The following is a 14316-nucleotide window of genomic DNA, read 5'->3' as shown; positions in this document are numbered from 1 at the left end:
GCTCCAGGATTTAAAGTGGCAGTGCAAAGTTTAAGTTCCAGTCAGACTCAATGCCCAGTCATCCTACAGCATCCCCTCCGACCCAACGGCTCCCCAGGCTCCCCTAGTATAAGCTACAGTTTTGAACACTGTGAAATAATGTGACGTGCTGCTATAATAGAGAGTTAACATTTTACTAGTGTGAAAGTGGCTTTACTGTTCTTTCATGAATCAGGGTGTTCCTTTATTCTGTAGCCGTTATCAAACAAAGGAGAGCAGCAGCACTCAAGTAAAGGGCATTTTACAGAGAGGCAGTCGATTAGAACACCATACATATTCTAAACCAGAGACGTGCATGCATTCATTATGTATGTCCATTGCTGTAGGTGAGGCACCACTATAGGGGAAAACTGGAATAACCCAATGAATTCCATTTCCTACGAAGGATCGTCACATGAAGCAATGACAGCGGGGAGAGGTTTCTAAAACATTTTGTTATGTTGTGCACATGGATCTGGGCAGTTCCTAGTGTTCCTATTTACTTGTTGTGCAAAAAAGTAGAAAGAGGAAACATTGAAATACATCCGATAAGACAAATGGCCTTCCAAAGAGAGGCTGAATGCCAGGATTTCAAGAATACTGTATAGATCTACGCATTCATCTTGAGAGGAAATCCCTCATGCATGTTTTGTTGTTGCTATTAAAGGATGTGTGGATCAGGATAGTGATAAAAATGCAACACAACAATAAGTGCCAATGAAGTGAGATAAGGGCCGTCGACAGTGAATCAGGGTCCTTGTTATTTTATTGGTACTTTTTTTGGGCCCATCCTTTTGTCCTTTTTGGAGGACAAAAGTACATTTGCTTTACATTTTTGTTTTTACAGCTTTTTTGTTACATATGGGCAATTCCACGGTAGACTCAGATTTTTCACTTACAATGTATGCCAAACAAAAAACATTGATTTCAAAAGTTTAACAAACCATACAACTATGTACAAGGAAGACTTCATTTACACAGAACATTTTACAAAAACACATTGACTGGAAGAACTGTGCAGATGCAAAGTTTGTTAACAGAATTTCTGTAAAATCTCCCTCAATTTTTTTACGAGTCCATGTACTCCAAAAAAAACTCTAATCTTTGGTCCGAATTAAGATTCAATGGTGTCTGCAGAAAGAATTGGGTTATTGAACTACAGTAAGTAAAGTGGATTTACTCCCAGTAACGAAATAGCAGAGACAAAATGTAATCATGGGTCCCTTATCTGTGCTACGCAGAAATGCATAGTTATGGACGTGAATGCCATTCTCTTCATGGGGATGTATCCTAAATAGGTACACAAATGTAGAAATATGCAATATCCTCCTCTGCATATCTGGGTATTATTCTACACACTGACTATTATTTTAAGGAGCTCTTCCCCAAAACAAGACCAAATCTAGTTGGTCCGGACCAAATCTGAACTAATCATAGACATCCATGTTTGACAAATTTGGACATCAGAGTACAGCACAGTAGAGTAGAGTTCAGTAAAGTATAGTGTACTCAACTCTAGTGTGCTCTACTGTTTACTATTCTTTACTCTACTGTCCTGTACTGTATTGTCCAAACTGGTGAACCCAACACTGGTTTGTGACTACTACGATTTAACTCTTTAGCCAATTAAATTCAGAATTTAAAGTTAAGCACTTGTAAAAAATACATCTGGTGATCAACATTTGCCTAATGCAGCGGGATACATCTCCTTCACATAGAGTTGATCAGGCTGTTGATTGTGGCCTGTGGAATGTCGTCCCACTCTTGGCTGTGCGAAGTTGCTGGATATTGGTGGGAGCTGTCGTACACATCGATCCAGAGCATACCAAATGTGCTCAATGGGTGACATGTCTGGTGAGTATGCAGGCCATGGAAGAACTGGGACATTTTCAGCCTCAAGGAATTGTGCACAGATCCTTGCATTACCATGCTGAAACATGAGGCGATAGCGGCGAATGAATGGAAAGACAAATGAATGGAAAGACAATGGGCCTCAGGATCTTGTCACAGTATATCTGCACATTGAAATTGCCAAAGATAAAATACAATTGTGTTAGTTGTCTGTAGCTTATGCCTGCCCATAAATAACATAGTACCCCATGGTGGCAGTTCACATCAGCAAACCATGCGCCCAGATGATGCCATACAACGCTGTCTGCCTTCTGCCTGGTACAGTTGAAACTGGGATTTATCTGTGAAGAGCACACTTCTCCAGTGTGCCAGTATCGAACATTTGCCCACTGTAGTCGGTTACAACGCCGAAATGCAGTCAGGTCAAGACCCTGGTGAAGATGACGAGCATACAGAGAATCTGTTTCTGCAGAAACTCTTCAGTTGCGCCAACCTACAGTTCCATCAGCTGTCTGGGCGGCTGGTCTTAGAAGATCCTGCAGGTGAAGAAGCCGGATGTGGAGGTCCACGGCTGGCATGGTTACACACGGTCTGCGGTTGTGAGGCCATTTGGACGTACTGCCAAATTCTCTAAAATGAAGTTGGTGGCTTATGGTAGAGAAATGAACATTAAATTATCTGACAACAGCTCTGGTGGACATGCCTGCAGTCAGCATAACAATTTTATGCTCCATTAAAACTTGAGCCTTCTGTGGCATTGTGTTATGTGACAAAACTGCACATTTCAGAGATGCCTTTTTTTGTCCTCAGCACAAGGTGCACCTGTGTATATGATCAAGCTGTTTAATCAGCTTCTTGATATGCCACACCTGTCAGGTGGATGGATTATCTTGGCAAAGGAGAAATGCTCACTAACAGGGATGTAAACAAATTTGTGAACACAATTTGAGAGAAAAGCATTTGTGTGTATATGGAAAATGTCAGGGATCTTTTATTTCAGCTCATGAAATGAACACTACATGTTGCGTTTATATTTTTGTTCAGTATACAGTGTTTTCAGTAATAACTATTACCGATCATGAGGTTTTTAATCCCACCCCTCTGCTACTCTCACTCAGGGTCATTGTTGCTGTAAGGGGGAAATATGTGGAGTCGAGCACAGATCTGTTCGAGTCAGTGCTTTTGGGACACTGTAGCCATGCAGCAGCTTGTCTAAGAGTAGAGGTTGCATTCCTGAGAGATTGATAATTGCTGAGGAACTCCCCTTTCCAAATCTCATTCAGCCTCTCTCTCTCTTGTTCTCCTTTCTCATGACTGGGCACTTGAATCTGCCTGTTTCTAGACCTCCTCAGTGTTGCTGTGGGCCTAAGCCTGGACCTCTGTATTTTTGGAAGAAAACCAGGGGAGAATAAGTATTTTGACAGTAGTGACAGTAGCTACTGGGGAGGAAACAACACAGCTGAGACTTAAAGTACATCCTCCCCTGCCACTGGCATCTCTGAAGCCTCTGTTCTCGCCAGTTAAAACAAGCCCTCTGTGCCCTGACCACAATAACACACACAATGAGCATGCTGAGAGGACTAGGAAACATTATTGGAAACTATGGGACATGCAGAAATTCAGGAGAACAGTCTAATCCAGCAGTGGAAAGATGCAAATGTTCTCTATGTAAATGTTTTTTTATATATTTCAGAAGGCTTCAATGGGCAACTAAAAGAAAGTATGTCCCATTTGGCTAATACAACTAATACACAGTCCGCAAACTTATACTTATGCACCGTCAAGGACAGTCTGACTGAGAACATGAGACACACATTGAGGGCCAATGTTTTAACTCATTGGATTTCTCATTAATATTGATCAAAGGCTCATTGATGACAGATGAGTAACTCAGCCAATCCCACTGATTAAACCTATTGTCTGCCACTCCGTCTACACACAGAAGGCTCCTCACTACACTGCAGACATGAGTCACTGCTGATTCCACTACACTCACGACACTGTCGCCCATTCCAGACTGTGATTAGAAGGTCTACAGCCCATCATAATAGCGGGATGTTCTCTTTCCACTGCTGCAAACTACGTTCTGTACTGACCAGGCCCCCTCTCTCCACTGCTGCAATGGTTACTGTGGTCATTCTACTGTGGTCATTCTACTGAGTTCTCCCAACACTGACTACAGTCTAGAGACTGAGCTATTCTTCCTCTTAGCAACCTCAGTCTGTCATGCCCTCACCCCTCTCTTACTAGTAATAATAATAATAAATGCCATTTAGCAGACGCTTTTATCCAAAGCGACTTACAGTCAAGTGTGCATACATTCTACGTATGGGTGGTCCCGGGAATCGAACCCACTACCCTGGCGTTACAAGCGCCATGTTCTACCAACTGAGCTACAGAAGGACCAGTGTCCTGAGTTTTTCATGGTCAAGTTCCAACCTGGGGGAAAAGTCAGGGCCCTAGCTATGCAGAGGCATCCCCTCCTGGCTCTGTGGTTACATAAGGCACCTGTTATCTCCATGGATACAAGCCATGGCCTGGCTTACGGCCAGGTGAGAAGGAAGCACCACCAGTAAAGGACACACCCTTCCTAAACAAAAGTATCATGTCTCCACTACAGTTCAGACTGTTCTGTAGAGGTCAGGCTGAACTCATTAGGGGCAGAGGTTAGGTGGGTTGGTTGTGTGAAATGGTCAGGAAAGAGACTATACACCAATGTTCATTCTCAGACTACACTGGTAATTACTGCTAATTATCCGTTTATAATTGTCCATAATAACATTAATGAGAAAGAACAAGCAACTGACATATGTGACAACATCTAGCACGACTGATAAATCTGGCCAATTTGTCTCCAAAAGGACGCTATCCATGGAAAGACACCAATACATTCCCCAACTGATCTGCAGTCAAGACAATGTTATGCTTTAAGCTTCCAGTTCAAAGTCCATGGACAGGCAATGTACAGTATGTCTACAAACGGAAGGAGACCCTGGGGAACTGAGAATGTCAGGTTATCTTCACTCATGATAAAGGAAATAAAATAGACTGCCATGTGGCCATTTACTGGGAGAGATCATACCGACCAACATCACCAGTGCCATAAGATTGTCAGTGTCCATGAGTACTGCTCAGATAATTAATAGAAAAACTGATTTAGCCTTTCATTGCAAAGACCTCCTTAGTAAAACTTTAGGATTATATCTTTCTACTCATTTGTTTAACTGTTCCTGGATCACCAAAGGCCAAGCTACACAAATCTCCACCACCTCTGAACCTGAATCCCACTTCTGACATTAACTTTGGGCTCCCGAGTGAGACAGCGATCTAAGGCACTGCATCTCAGTGCTAGAGGCATCACTACAGACCCTGGTTCGATTCCAGGCTGTATCGCAACCGGCCGTGTTCGGAATTCCCATCGGTCGGCGCACAATTGGCCCAGCGTCGTCCAGGTCAGGCCTGGGTAGGTCATCATTGTAAATAAGTATTTGTTCTTAACCGACTTGCCTAGGTAAATAAAGGTTAAATAAAATACATTTAAAATGCCAAAGGTTGGCTGTACCTTAGCCAAGTACATCAACTCCTCCACTGAGTTGAGTGAAGACAAGTTTTTTTTTTTAAATGAACCTCAGACTCCTTTGAGTTGTTATGCATCGATACTTAAATTCTTACTGTGTACCCATTTGTCCTCTGTTGCATGCCTTTCTTTGCTTAAATCTATACTTTAACATTTTATTACAATCAAATACAACCACCGAATGTTTCCTTGTTGAGATTCAATTTGCGAATTCGCACCGAGTTGCCATTTTAGAGCAACAGCAATGAGGAAACAGCCAGGTGGTTGTATGATACACGTTTAATTAAAAAGCATGGATTTCAGAAAACAAAGAAAGGCCTGCAACAACAGCAGACAAACATAGGTACACAGTAAGGGTATTGATTCAGTGACTCGAAGGATTCTTCTGCGCTTAGCCTGAAGACCTAGCATTGAATTCAATGTCGGACATAAATTAACGTTTGGATCGTTTTAAGTTTCCTCTCACGACCTCCACAAGACAGAATGATGAATAAATTTAGATTTTAACGTACTTTACCGGTTTTCTGTGTGGTTTGTCCTTTTGCAGGTAGGAATGTGAGACAATATATCCACCTTACTTTACCAGTTGTTCGTGCGGTTGGTACTTTTGCAGGTAGGAATGTGAGACAATATATCCACAGCAAAGTATAATAACAGCGCATTCAGATTTCTGTATTTTTATATTGTGCTAGAAATCTGAATACACTACCAGTGCGTTGAAAAATGTATGTAATGTTACTTTCCTGTGCATATATTGTCTCACATTCCTACCCGCAAAAGGACAAACCACACAGAAAACCGGTAAAGTACGTTAAAATATAATTGTATTCAACATTCTGGCTTGGAGGTCATAAGGGGAAACTTTCCTGATGCAAACGCTCAATTATGCCTAACGTAGAATTCAAATGTATTCAACGTCTGGTCTTTAGGCTAGTCTGCGCTCGAGCTGTGCTGTACCATCAACCGCCAATCATAGCATATTTCAGAAAGCCTAACACACATTCTAAAAGCTAGATACCTCAATGAGATCTTATGTTTCCTCACTATTTAATAAGAAAGTTATTCTGTGATGAAAGTTATGAATTTACAAGTTGGATAATTGTCAGAACTTTAAAAAAAAATTATAGACCGAGTTAAAACACCAAGTTACATTCCTTTGCTCATTATCACACAAAAGCGACATTCAGCAGTGCTACACACACTTTTTGACCATAAAATATGAGAAACATAAAGAATTCAAAAGGAATTAGTTTTACCTTTTGGAAAAAAAGTTTTAGGTCCCGATTTGATAGATAAGTCTTCCTTATCTGCTTTCCATTTGAAGCGTTTCCACTGCGTTCCTCTCAAGTTTATTTTCAGAACCTGGACTGAAAATCCACGTAAACCATATCCGCAAAGTGTGCCACAGGAGGAGACTAGTGATATTTTGCTGAAACGCTACAATAATTGTTTTGTACAAACTAGAGCAATCGGTTTTGCACACGGACGCTCCAATTGTTTCCAACAACTGACAAAATGCTTGCGTCTGTGCTGTCCAACCTATGGCTGTAGTGCGCGCACAGGTGAGGACATGAAAGGAATTACCGATGATGTTGAGGACCGCCCGCCAAGTGGCGGGGAAAATATCCCTCATATAACGTGTTATCGTTCTCTTTTCTTCTTCTCTATTATTGCCCACCGACAAAAAGGTTATTAAAGATTGCATTATCCCTTGTTGGTGTGTAGATACGACTTTTAGATTGACATGATAACAAATACTTCTGACACATGAATATAGTGTAACTTCTTATTTTGACAGCTATCAGAGTGATTAAGGTCAGATTTATTTTCATCAGATAATTTTATTTTTTATCATAGGTAGCGTACATTAAGTTATCTAATCTCATTATCACCAAAACAGCATATACAAGGACCAGATAAATCAGCACAAATAGGCTTCTCTTCAATCTACTGCACAACTGAAATGAACATTTGAAAACAACTGAAATGTAGTTACACTGTGAATGTTTAAATTATGTATTCAAAATAAACAAGAAAAATACAATAATGTGTGTGTTATTAGTTTAAGAACACTATGTTTGTCTATTGTTGTGACTTAGATGAAGATCAGATCAAATTTGATGACTAATTTATGCAGAAATCCAGGTAATTCCAAAGGGTTCACATACTCTTTCTTGCCACGGTAGTTAAGGGTGCCAGTGACACTTTTATAACCCTTGTGCATGCAGCATATACACTGAGTGTACAAAACATTAGGATCAACTTCCAAATATTGAGTTGCACCCCCCTTTGACCTCATAACAGCCTCAATTTGTTGGGGCATGGACTCCACAAGGTGTCAAAAGCATTCTACAGGGATGCTGGCCCATGTGACTCCAATGCTTCCTACAGTTGTGTGCAGTTGGCTGGATGCCCTTTGGGTGGACCATTCTTGATACACACGGGAAATTGTTCAGTGCGAAAAACGCAGCAGCGTTGCCGTTCTTGACACACTCAAACCGGTGCGCCTGGCACCTACTACCATACCGCGTTCAAAGGAACTTTAAATATTTCGTCTTGCTCATTCACCCTCTGAGTGGCACACATACACAATACATATCTCAATTGTCTCAAGGCTTAAAAATCATTATTTAACCTGTCCTTAATCTACACTGATTCAAGTGGATTTAACAGTTGACATCAAGAAGGGATCATATATTTCACCTGGATTCACCTGGTCAGTCTATTTCATGGAAAGAACAAGTGTTCCTAACCTTTTGTACACTCAGTGTATATTGTTATTTTTCGGGTGTGGTTTTCATATAAGCCCTCTTGGGTTTCAAAGCTCACCTGCACACCTTTTAACTTTGGTTTTGTCTGCACTGTTTTTCATTCACTTTACAAATAACTATAAAGATAAAACCGATGTTCAGAATAGCTTTATCTGACAAATATGCTAAGCCAATTAAACCTGATTTTAGGAGATGTTTTCATGTGCAATTTGAAATTACACATGGGGTAAAATTCTGACATGCAGCTGCCTGTACACTTCATGTATATTACAGTGTCTGAGAATGTCACTGTCTATGCCATATCATATCAAGATCAGATAGAGGTAAGAATAGACCGACTTGGATACCAGGAGCACAGACACGTACTGAAGAAGTGATAAGAGAGGAATATACAGTATGTCTAGATAGAAGCTCATGGGATGGTGGAATCACACAAACAGATATTTAATGTTGACTGGATCCTTGTGCTTTTCTCAGTCTATTCTTGTGCAATTTCATATATTAAGCTTGGCTTTGAAAGAGCTCCGACTCCCATGAATCATAAGTCTTGCTATTTCACTGTGGATCCCATGACTTATCAGTCTGAATGATCTGTGAGTGCAACACAAACTCTCTCTTACCCTTTCCTCTTCTTCCTATCCTTGTCCACTTCCACTTCTTTTGACAGGTGATGGAGACACCAATGACGGATCTACAAAGCGGGAGGGAAGTTGAGTCTAGAGAGGACTTGCACTCTGAAGAGGAGTATATGTAGGAGGCACATTCTGTGGAGAGCAGCCTAACGGCAGCAGTAACCCACTCTGAGAGAAGCATGTACAGTGCCGGATATATGGTTCAAGCACGCATAACTGAGGTGGAACATACTTTTGTCCTGCTGGAGGGTAGCATAGACAGTATGAGGCTGCTCTTTGAGGAGTGCATAGAGGTGGGCCGCTTGGAAAGTCGGAGGAATTAATTGGTATGGGAGCGATTGCACCTGGAGCAGCCTATGCTGCAGGCTACGAGAGGTCAGTTGTTAGAGGCACATAGAGTCCTTATCAGCATCCAGTTGGAGTACATTAATCTGCAGATAGAGGTGGGACAGGTGAAGAGTAAGCCATTTGTCACAGCCAGACTGTATTCAGAGCCAGCTAACACAGACTGCACAACAGTATGATGGCCCAGTAGTCACACAGGTAAAGTGGAGTGGAAACCCCACAGCGTTGCATGTAAGCTTTTGTGAGAATGCAGTTCATGTACCCTTTAGTAAAGGGTTACAGTATGATGGGCGTTTACATTTTCTCAGCATTTTCCTGTGATTTCTTTTGTCATCCCTTTGATGTGACGTTTCATTATGTTGACGTGTTATCAGCTTCGTTATTGCTGTTAACGGCTGCCTGTCATTGAGAGTTAACTGTTAGCATGAGTGGAAACTTGCTTTAATTCTTTTTCTGCCCCCAGGAGGAGCTCCAGGCCCATGTCTAGTCTCAGAGGTATCCCAGCACAACCAGCTAAACACCCTGAAGGATCGGGCCAGATGACCATCCCGTCACAGGGCAGTGAATGACTTCACTCACTGCCAACAAGCCTCACTGTGCCTTCAGCGGTAGCATGATGAATGTAGAAGGCTGGTATGAACCGTGCCTGCTAGCCCTGCTCTGGAGGCAGGGAAGGATACCGAGCCAGTAACGGCGTGGTGTAACTGTTCTAATTTCCCATCAGGAGACTGTGGACTCAGTTGAAGAGACCATGAGGAAGCTGAAGCTTCATTTTTTTTTGTTGTTGAAAAAGCCAAAACAGACAATTGGAAGAATTAAAGGGACTTGAGGGGAAGGATGTGGTATGCTACTGGCCATGAGATGCAGAGAACTAGCAGATGATCCTTTTGACCCTTAGGAATGAAGGTTTAGCAAATTAATATTAAGCCTGTACTACTTACAATTGCCTGACATGTACAATTAACATTCCTGGAGTCTCAATGTGATTTTATTACATGGGCTGTATTGAAGCAAGCAAGACATTTGCTGAAGGGGAATCATAACTTCTACATGGAAGTACAGGGTAGTTGACAAAACACCTGGAATATCCACAACCCCTCCAGACCGAACATGTATTGTTTTCAAGTGTCCTTGATTGTGCATTTAGCCAATGATGTCAGTGATTGCTTTACTTAAACTGCTCTTAATACATTAACAATGACATTATGATAGTTGGCCTTGGCTGTGAGATCAGCATGTCTTAACTGTAAACTGCACTGTGCATGGAAGGTCTACTGTAAAAACAATGTTTATTATGAATACACATACACAGCAAAAAGAAATCCGATGCAGATGTGGCATACAAAGCAATAGACAGGGATACTAGTCATACAAAGGTAATTGGGGAAATCTACAATACAGCTGTCAAGGGAATGAAAATCTATGTAATTTCTCATGAAATTAAACTGTATAAATGTTACTAACACAATGAGCATAATTTAAGATGTTTCCCCGCTACATTTATTTGTTTCCCCTTACAAAAATGCAAAACAACCACTCTTATGCACCATGTCTTTTTTCAAAGACATTTAAACATTGTGTCCTATTGGGGGAAAAAAAGGTGTTTTGAGGATGTGATCAATGGAGGGTTGTTGTGTGACTCAAGATTCACTCATGCCTGGACCTCAGTGTCTGCTGCTCCCTCTGGGTCCTCATCATTGTAGATGTTCTCAGCCTGGAAAATAGAAAGACATTCTTGTTACTTCGATTAATAAAATAAAAAAGTTCTACATATTATAATAAGATGGTAATACTGGTAGTACTAAGGTAGTGCTTCTGCCATCCTTGCAAACCTGTTACTTAGGCCTCATGAAATGAATAAACTATTCTTTATAGCCTCCCACTGTTTGACAGAGCACCGTCTGTCCTAAGGTCTTACCATCTGCCAAACTTCCATGATGTTGTCCTCAGACACCGAACAGATGACCCAGGGCTCATTGGGGTTCCACGAGAAGTCTGAGATCTTAGCTGTGTGACCACCATGAATGAACAGCAGTTCAGGTGGACCATCCTCAGCATCCTCTGGCGACTGCTCCTCTCCGATTTTACTAAGGTCCCACACGTTGAGTCGCCTGTCTGTGCCACTGGAGGCAAGGATGGTTTCATTATGAGGAGACCACTGGACCTTAAGGGAGGAAAGGAGCAGAAATATTTGACACAACTTAGTCATAGATGGTTCAACACACAGCTTGTGCAAAACAGACTTCATAGGGAATAATTGTTACACTTCATGACTTAACATACCTGGAAGATCTCATCTTTGTGAGACTCAAATGAATGCAGCTTCAGTTTCAGGTTCCTCAGGTCCCAAAGAGCAACCGTCTTAAAAGGGAGAAACCGTTACATCCACACTACTGCTTCACTAACTACAATATGAAATAATCTTGGAAGAATTGAGAGCAGTAAGAGATCCAGCCCACCTTGTCTGCTGAGCCTGAGGCCAGGATGAACTCACTGTAAGGGTTGAAGGACAGACAGTTGACCTCTGCAGTGTGGGCATCCACAGCATGGCTGGGTTTCGATGTATTGTTTGATCGCGTGTCCCAACTGCACAGTAAACACAGTAACCAAGTGTTATTGTTCAATGAGCAAGACCAAACAAAGCTGCTGCTGCTCATTCAAAAAGGTAGGTTTTTTTTTGTAGGGGAGTTACATCATGAGTTTCTGGTCGTCGGCTACAGATCCAAAGAGCGACTCGTGCAGTAGATGCCAAGAAACATCCTCCACAACGGCTGTGTGTCCAGTGAAGATGGTCTTCGCGTCCACAACCTTCCCCTCCTTAGGAACTGCACTGATGTCCCACATACAGATCGTCTACAGACAGATGGGAAGCAAGGTGAGAAAAGGAAAGACATTGGAGGAAGAGTGTTCAAGCACTTGCTCTGGGTCAAGTGCTAAGTCACTCACATGGTCATCAGAAGCACTGAGAAGGCAACCACTCAGGTTGGGGTTCCAGGAGAGACCGTAACCCTCCTTCTGGTGTCCCCTCAAACGCAGATCTGGGGTGCACTCTCCAGATGGATCTGTAGTACACAGGTAAACACATTATTACCAAACATTTTTAAAGCAGGACTTGGACTTCCTGGCCATACACTTTAAATGTGCAGTAAGCAGACCCACCTGGTTTGGAGGGATGTTTGGTGTAGTCAAAGACAAGCACATCACTGGTTGGGGTTTTGGTGGCAATGATGCAGGGGTTCTGGGGCATGTGGCGGGCTCTGTTCACCTCTCCCTCATGGTTTATCTTGATTTCAATCTCTATCTTACCGCTGACTGAGCCAAAGCCTCCAAACTCTGAAGGGAGCGAGAGAGTCAGATCAGTGAGCTACAGCAAAAAGGACTAATGTATATTACCACCTGTAAAATATTTTGAATGAACCAAAGCCTTAAAAAACATTTACACAGAAAGGTTGTAATTGTAGCAAAAACATTCTCTCACCGCCTTTCTCACTATCATAGTGAGAAGCATCAAACTGCGCGTCATCATTGGGCAGTTGCACGCTGGCAATGACCAGGTGATTCTGTTCATCTGATGTGTGTGTGCCAAGAACCAGCCTGTGTACACTGAAATCCTTCCCCTCAGGTCTAAAATGATAGAAAAAAGGTATTCCAAAACAGATACATTTAAACAGTTTCCTTTTTATTTTATTTTATGTAATAGGGGGCATTAGAAACTCAACATGGTCCATACAAGGATACCGTCGCAACATATTTGTGTCTCCATCTTCCTAAAGACACCATAGTTCTCTCAGTAATCTAGCAAAGGCAGTTTTGTGCACAAGTATTCATGGCAACTATGGCTAGCTATGTATTCCTATATTGACATGCACAGATAATTGAAGAATTCAAGAAAAGTGGGAACTCAGGGGGGCTCCAACTGGAAAAAATAGTTTTGAATGGTCATCCAACTCAGAAATTCTGGCATATTTCTAGAGCTCCGACTTTTCGCCATGAATATCACTCGTGTTGTTTTCACCTCGTTTTTTTCAAGTTCCCAGTTGTCTTGAAAGTACCAAATGAACCCTACCTGGTGACATCAGGCAGCCACTGTGCTGTGAGGCTGGGCCACTCCAGGGCGTGGGTCATCACCAAGTCATAGAGGAAGGGCGTGTTCTTCTTCCATATCTTGTACTCCTCATTTATCACCCTCTCCTCCACAGCATCATCAAACGCTGCTGTAAAACAGAATGAAAGTCAATCGAGACAGATTTAAATGTAACTCATACTAGCAGCAACCCATTCAAAGGAAATATAGTTGACTGAGAAAGTGTTAGCTAGCTAATTCATAGTTACGCCCATTGAGTAGGGTTTCCCCGATGTTAACAAACGTATTGACAAATTGAGCTCACGTTAACTAACTCATTTCACTCCCCCAAACAGGTTGCGTCTCCGGCATTAAACAACGCTTTGCTTTTGAATACACTTAGCTTGCTTGCTAGCTAGCTGGGTACTTTTCTTTGTATACAATTACACATTCATTATCTCCACGATCGATACGCCGGGAACCCCTGGCCTACCTTGGTAGCTAGCTTATTCACTTTTGAATGAAATTACCTTCTTTATCAGCCATGGCGTTGATAATATTACACAAGTAGCTTTGTTTTCCGAAATAGCGCTTCGCGGAGAACAAGCACGCAGCCGGACTACCTTGGCGGGAACGCTATAGAGGTTAAATAGCCAATCACCGTCAACTAAACCGGAAGATGTCGTATATGTATTCGTCAAAGAAAGGGCTCCGACAGGATTCCGGGTTACCAAAAATGTTTCCACTAGATAGCACAGCTACAAAGTGGCTATATAGTAATAATTCACGAAAACCAAAATGTGCTTTTTGGTCTTAGTTTAAGTCTCGGGTTAGCAAAATGTTAGCAGAGTGGTTAATGTTATTGGTTAGGTTTAAAATCAAATCTTAATAAGATAAATTGTTTTTAAAAAGGGTGGGTGGGGGTGGGGGGGGTTGGCTCCGTGGCTGTGGTAACTAGTGACGACACAGCAAAAAGCGATATTTTTACCCCGCATTATTTCATTTCGGGGATCTTTATTATCCACCCGCACAGTAGGTGGCGGAATACACATATAATTG

General features: G+C 41.9%; 2 protein-coding genes and 1 long non-coding RNA gene across 5 annotated transcripts in view; 1 reads left to right on the top strand and 2 right to left on the bottom strand.

The window, feature by feature from the left end:
- Window positions 1–7046, bottom strand: part of LOC118368391 (uncharacterized protein KIAA1522 homolog) — a 36540-nt gene extending 29494 nt beyond the window's left edge. For both annotated transcript variants that reach the window (XM_035752450.2, XM_035752452.2), the window contains exon 1: window positions 6703–7046. The gene's annotated coding sequence lies outside the window, so the exon portion shown is untranslated. The remainder of the gene's footprint in view (window positions 1–6702) is intronic.
- A 912-nt stretch (window positions 7047–7958) lies between these two features.
- LOC118368390 (uncharacterized) lies at window positions 7959–10782 on the top strand. Its single transcript, XR_004822324.2, has 2 exons — window positions 7959–9392; window positions 9658–10782. It is a non-coding gene; the product is annotated as an uncharacterized LOC118368390 (long non-coding RNA).
- LOC118368389 (histone-binding protein RBBP4) lies at window positions 10460–13945 on the bottom strand. 2 transcript variants are annotated; one of them, XM_035752448.2, is made up of 10 exons: window positions 13788–13945; window positions 13261–13408; window positions 12673–12818; window positions 12354–12527; window positions 12141–12256; window positions 11887–12047; window positions 11654–11780; window positions 11478–11555; window positions 11113–11358; window positions 10460–10908 (listed from the first exon to the last, which is right to left on the bottom strand). In XM_035752448.2, the coding sequence occupies exons 1-10, from the start codon at window positions 13801–13803 to the stop codon at window positions 10846–10848; spliced, it is 1275 nt and encodes a 424-aa protein (XP_035608341.1). In that variant the 5' UTR covers window positions 13804–13945; the 3' UTR covers window positions 10460–10845. The 2 variants fall into 2 exon arrangements, with proteins under 2 accessions (XP_035608341.1, XP_035608342.1); XM_035752449.2 differs by having other exon boundaries at window positions 13261–13405; window positions 13788–13912.
- Between the last annotated feature and the right edge of the window lie 371 nt (window positions 13946–14316).

Source organism: Oncorhynchus keta, chromosome 35 (genome assembly GCF_023373465.1).
Source record: "Oncorhynchus keta strain PuntledgeMale-10-30-2019 chromosome 35, Oket_V2, whole genome shotgun sequence".
NCBI lineage: Eukaryota > Metazoa > Chordata > Actinopteri > Salmoniformes > Salmonidae > Oncorhynchus > Oncorhynchus keta.
Note: the sequence above shows the minus strand (reverse complement) of the source record. Positions and strands in the feature narration are given on the sequence as shown.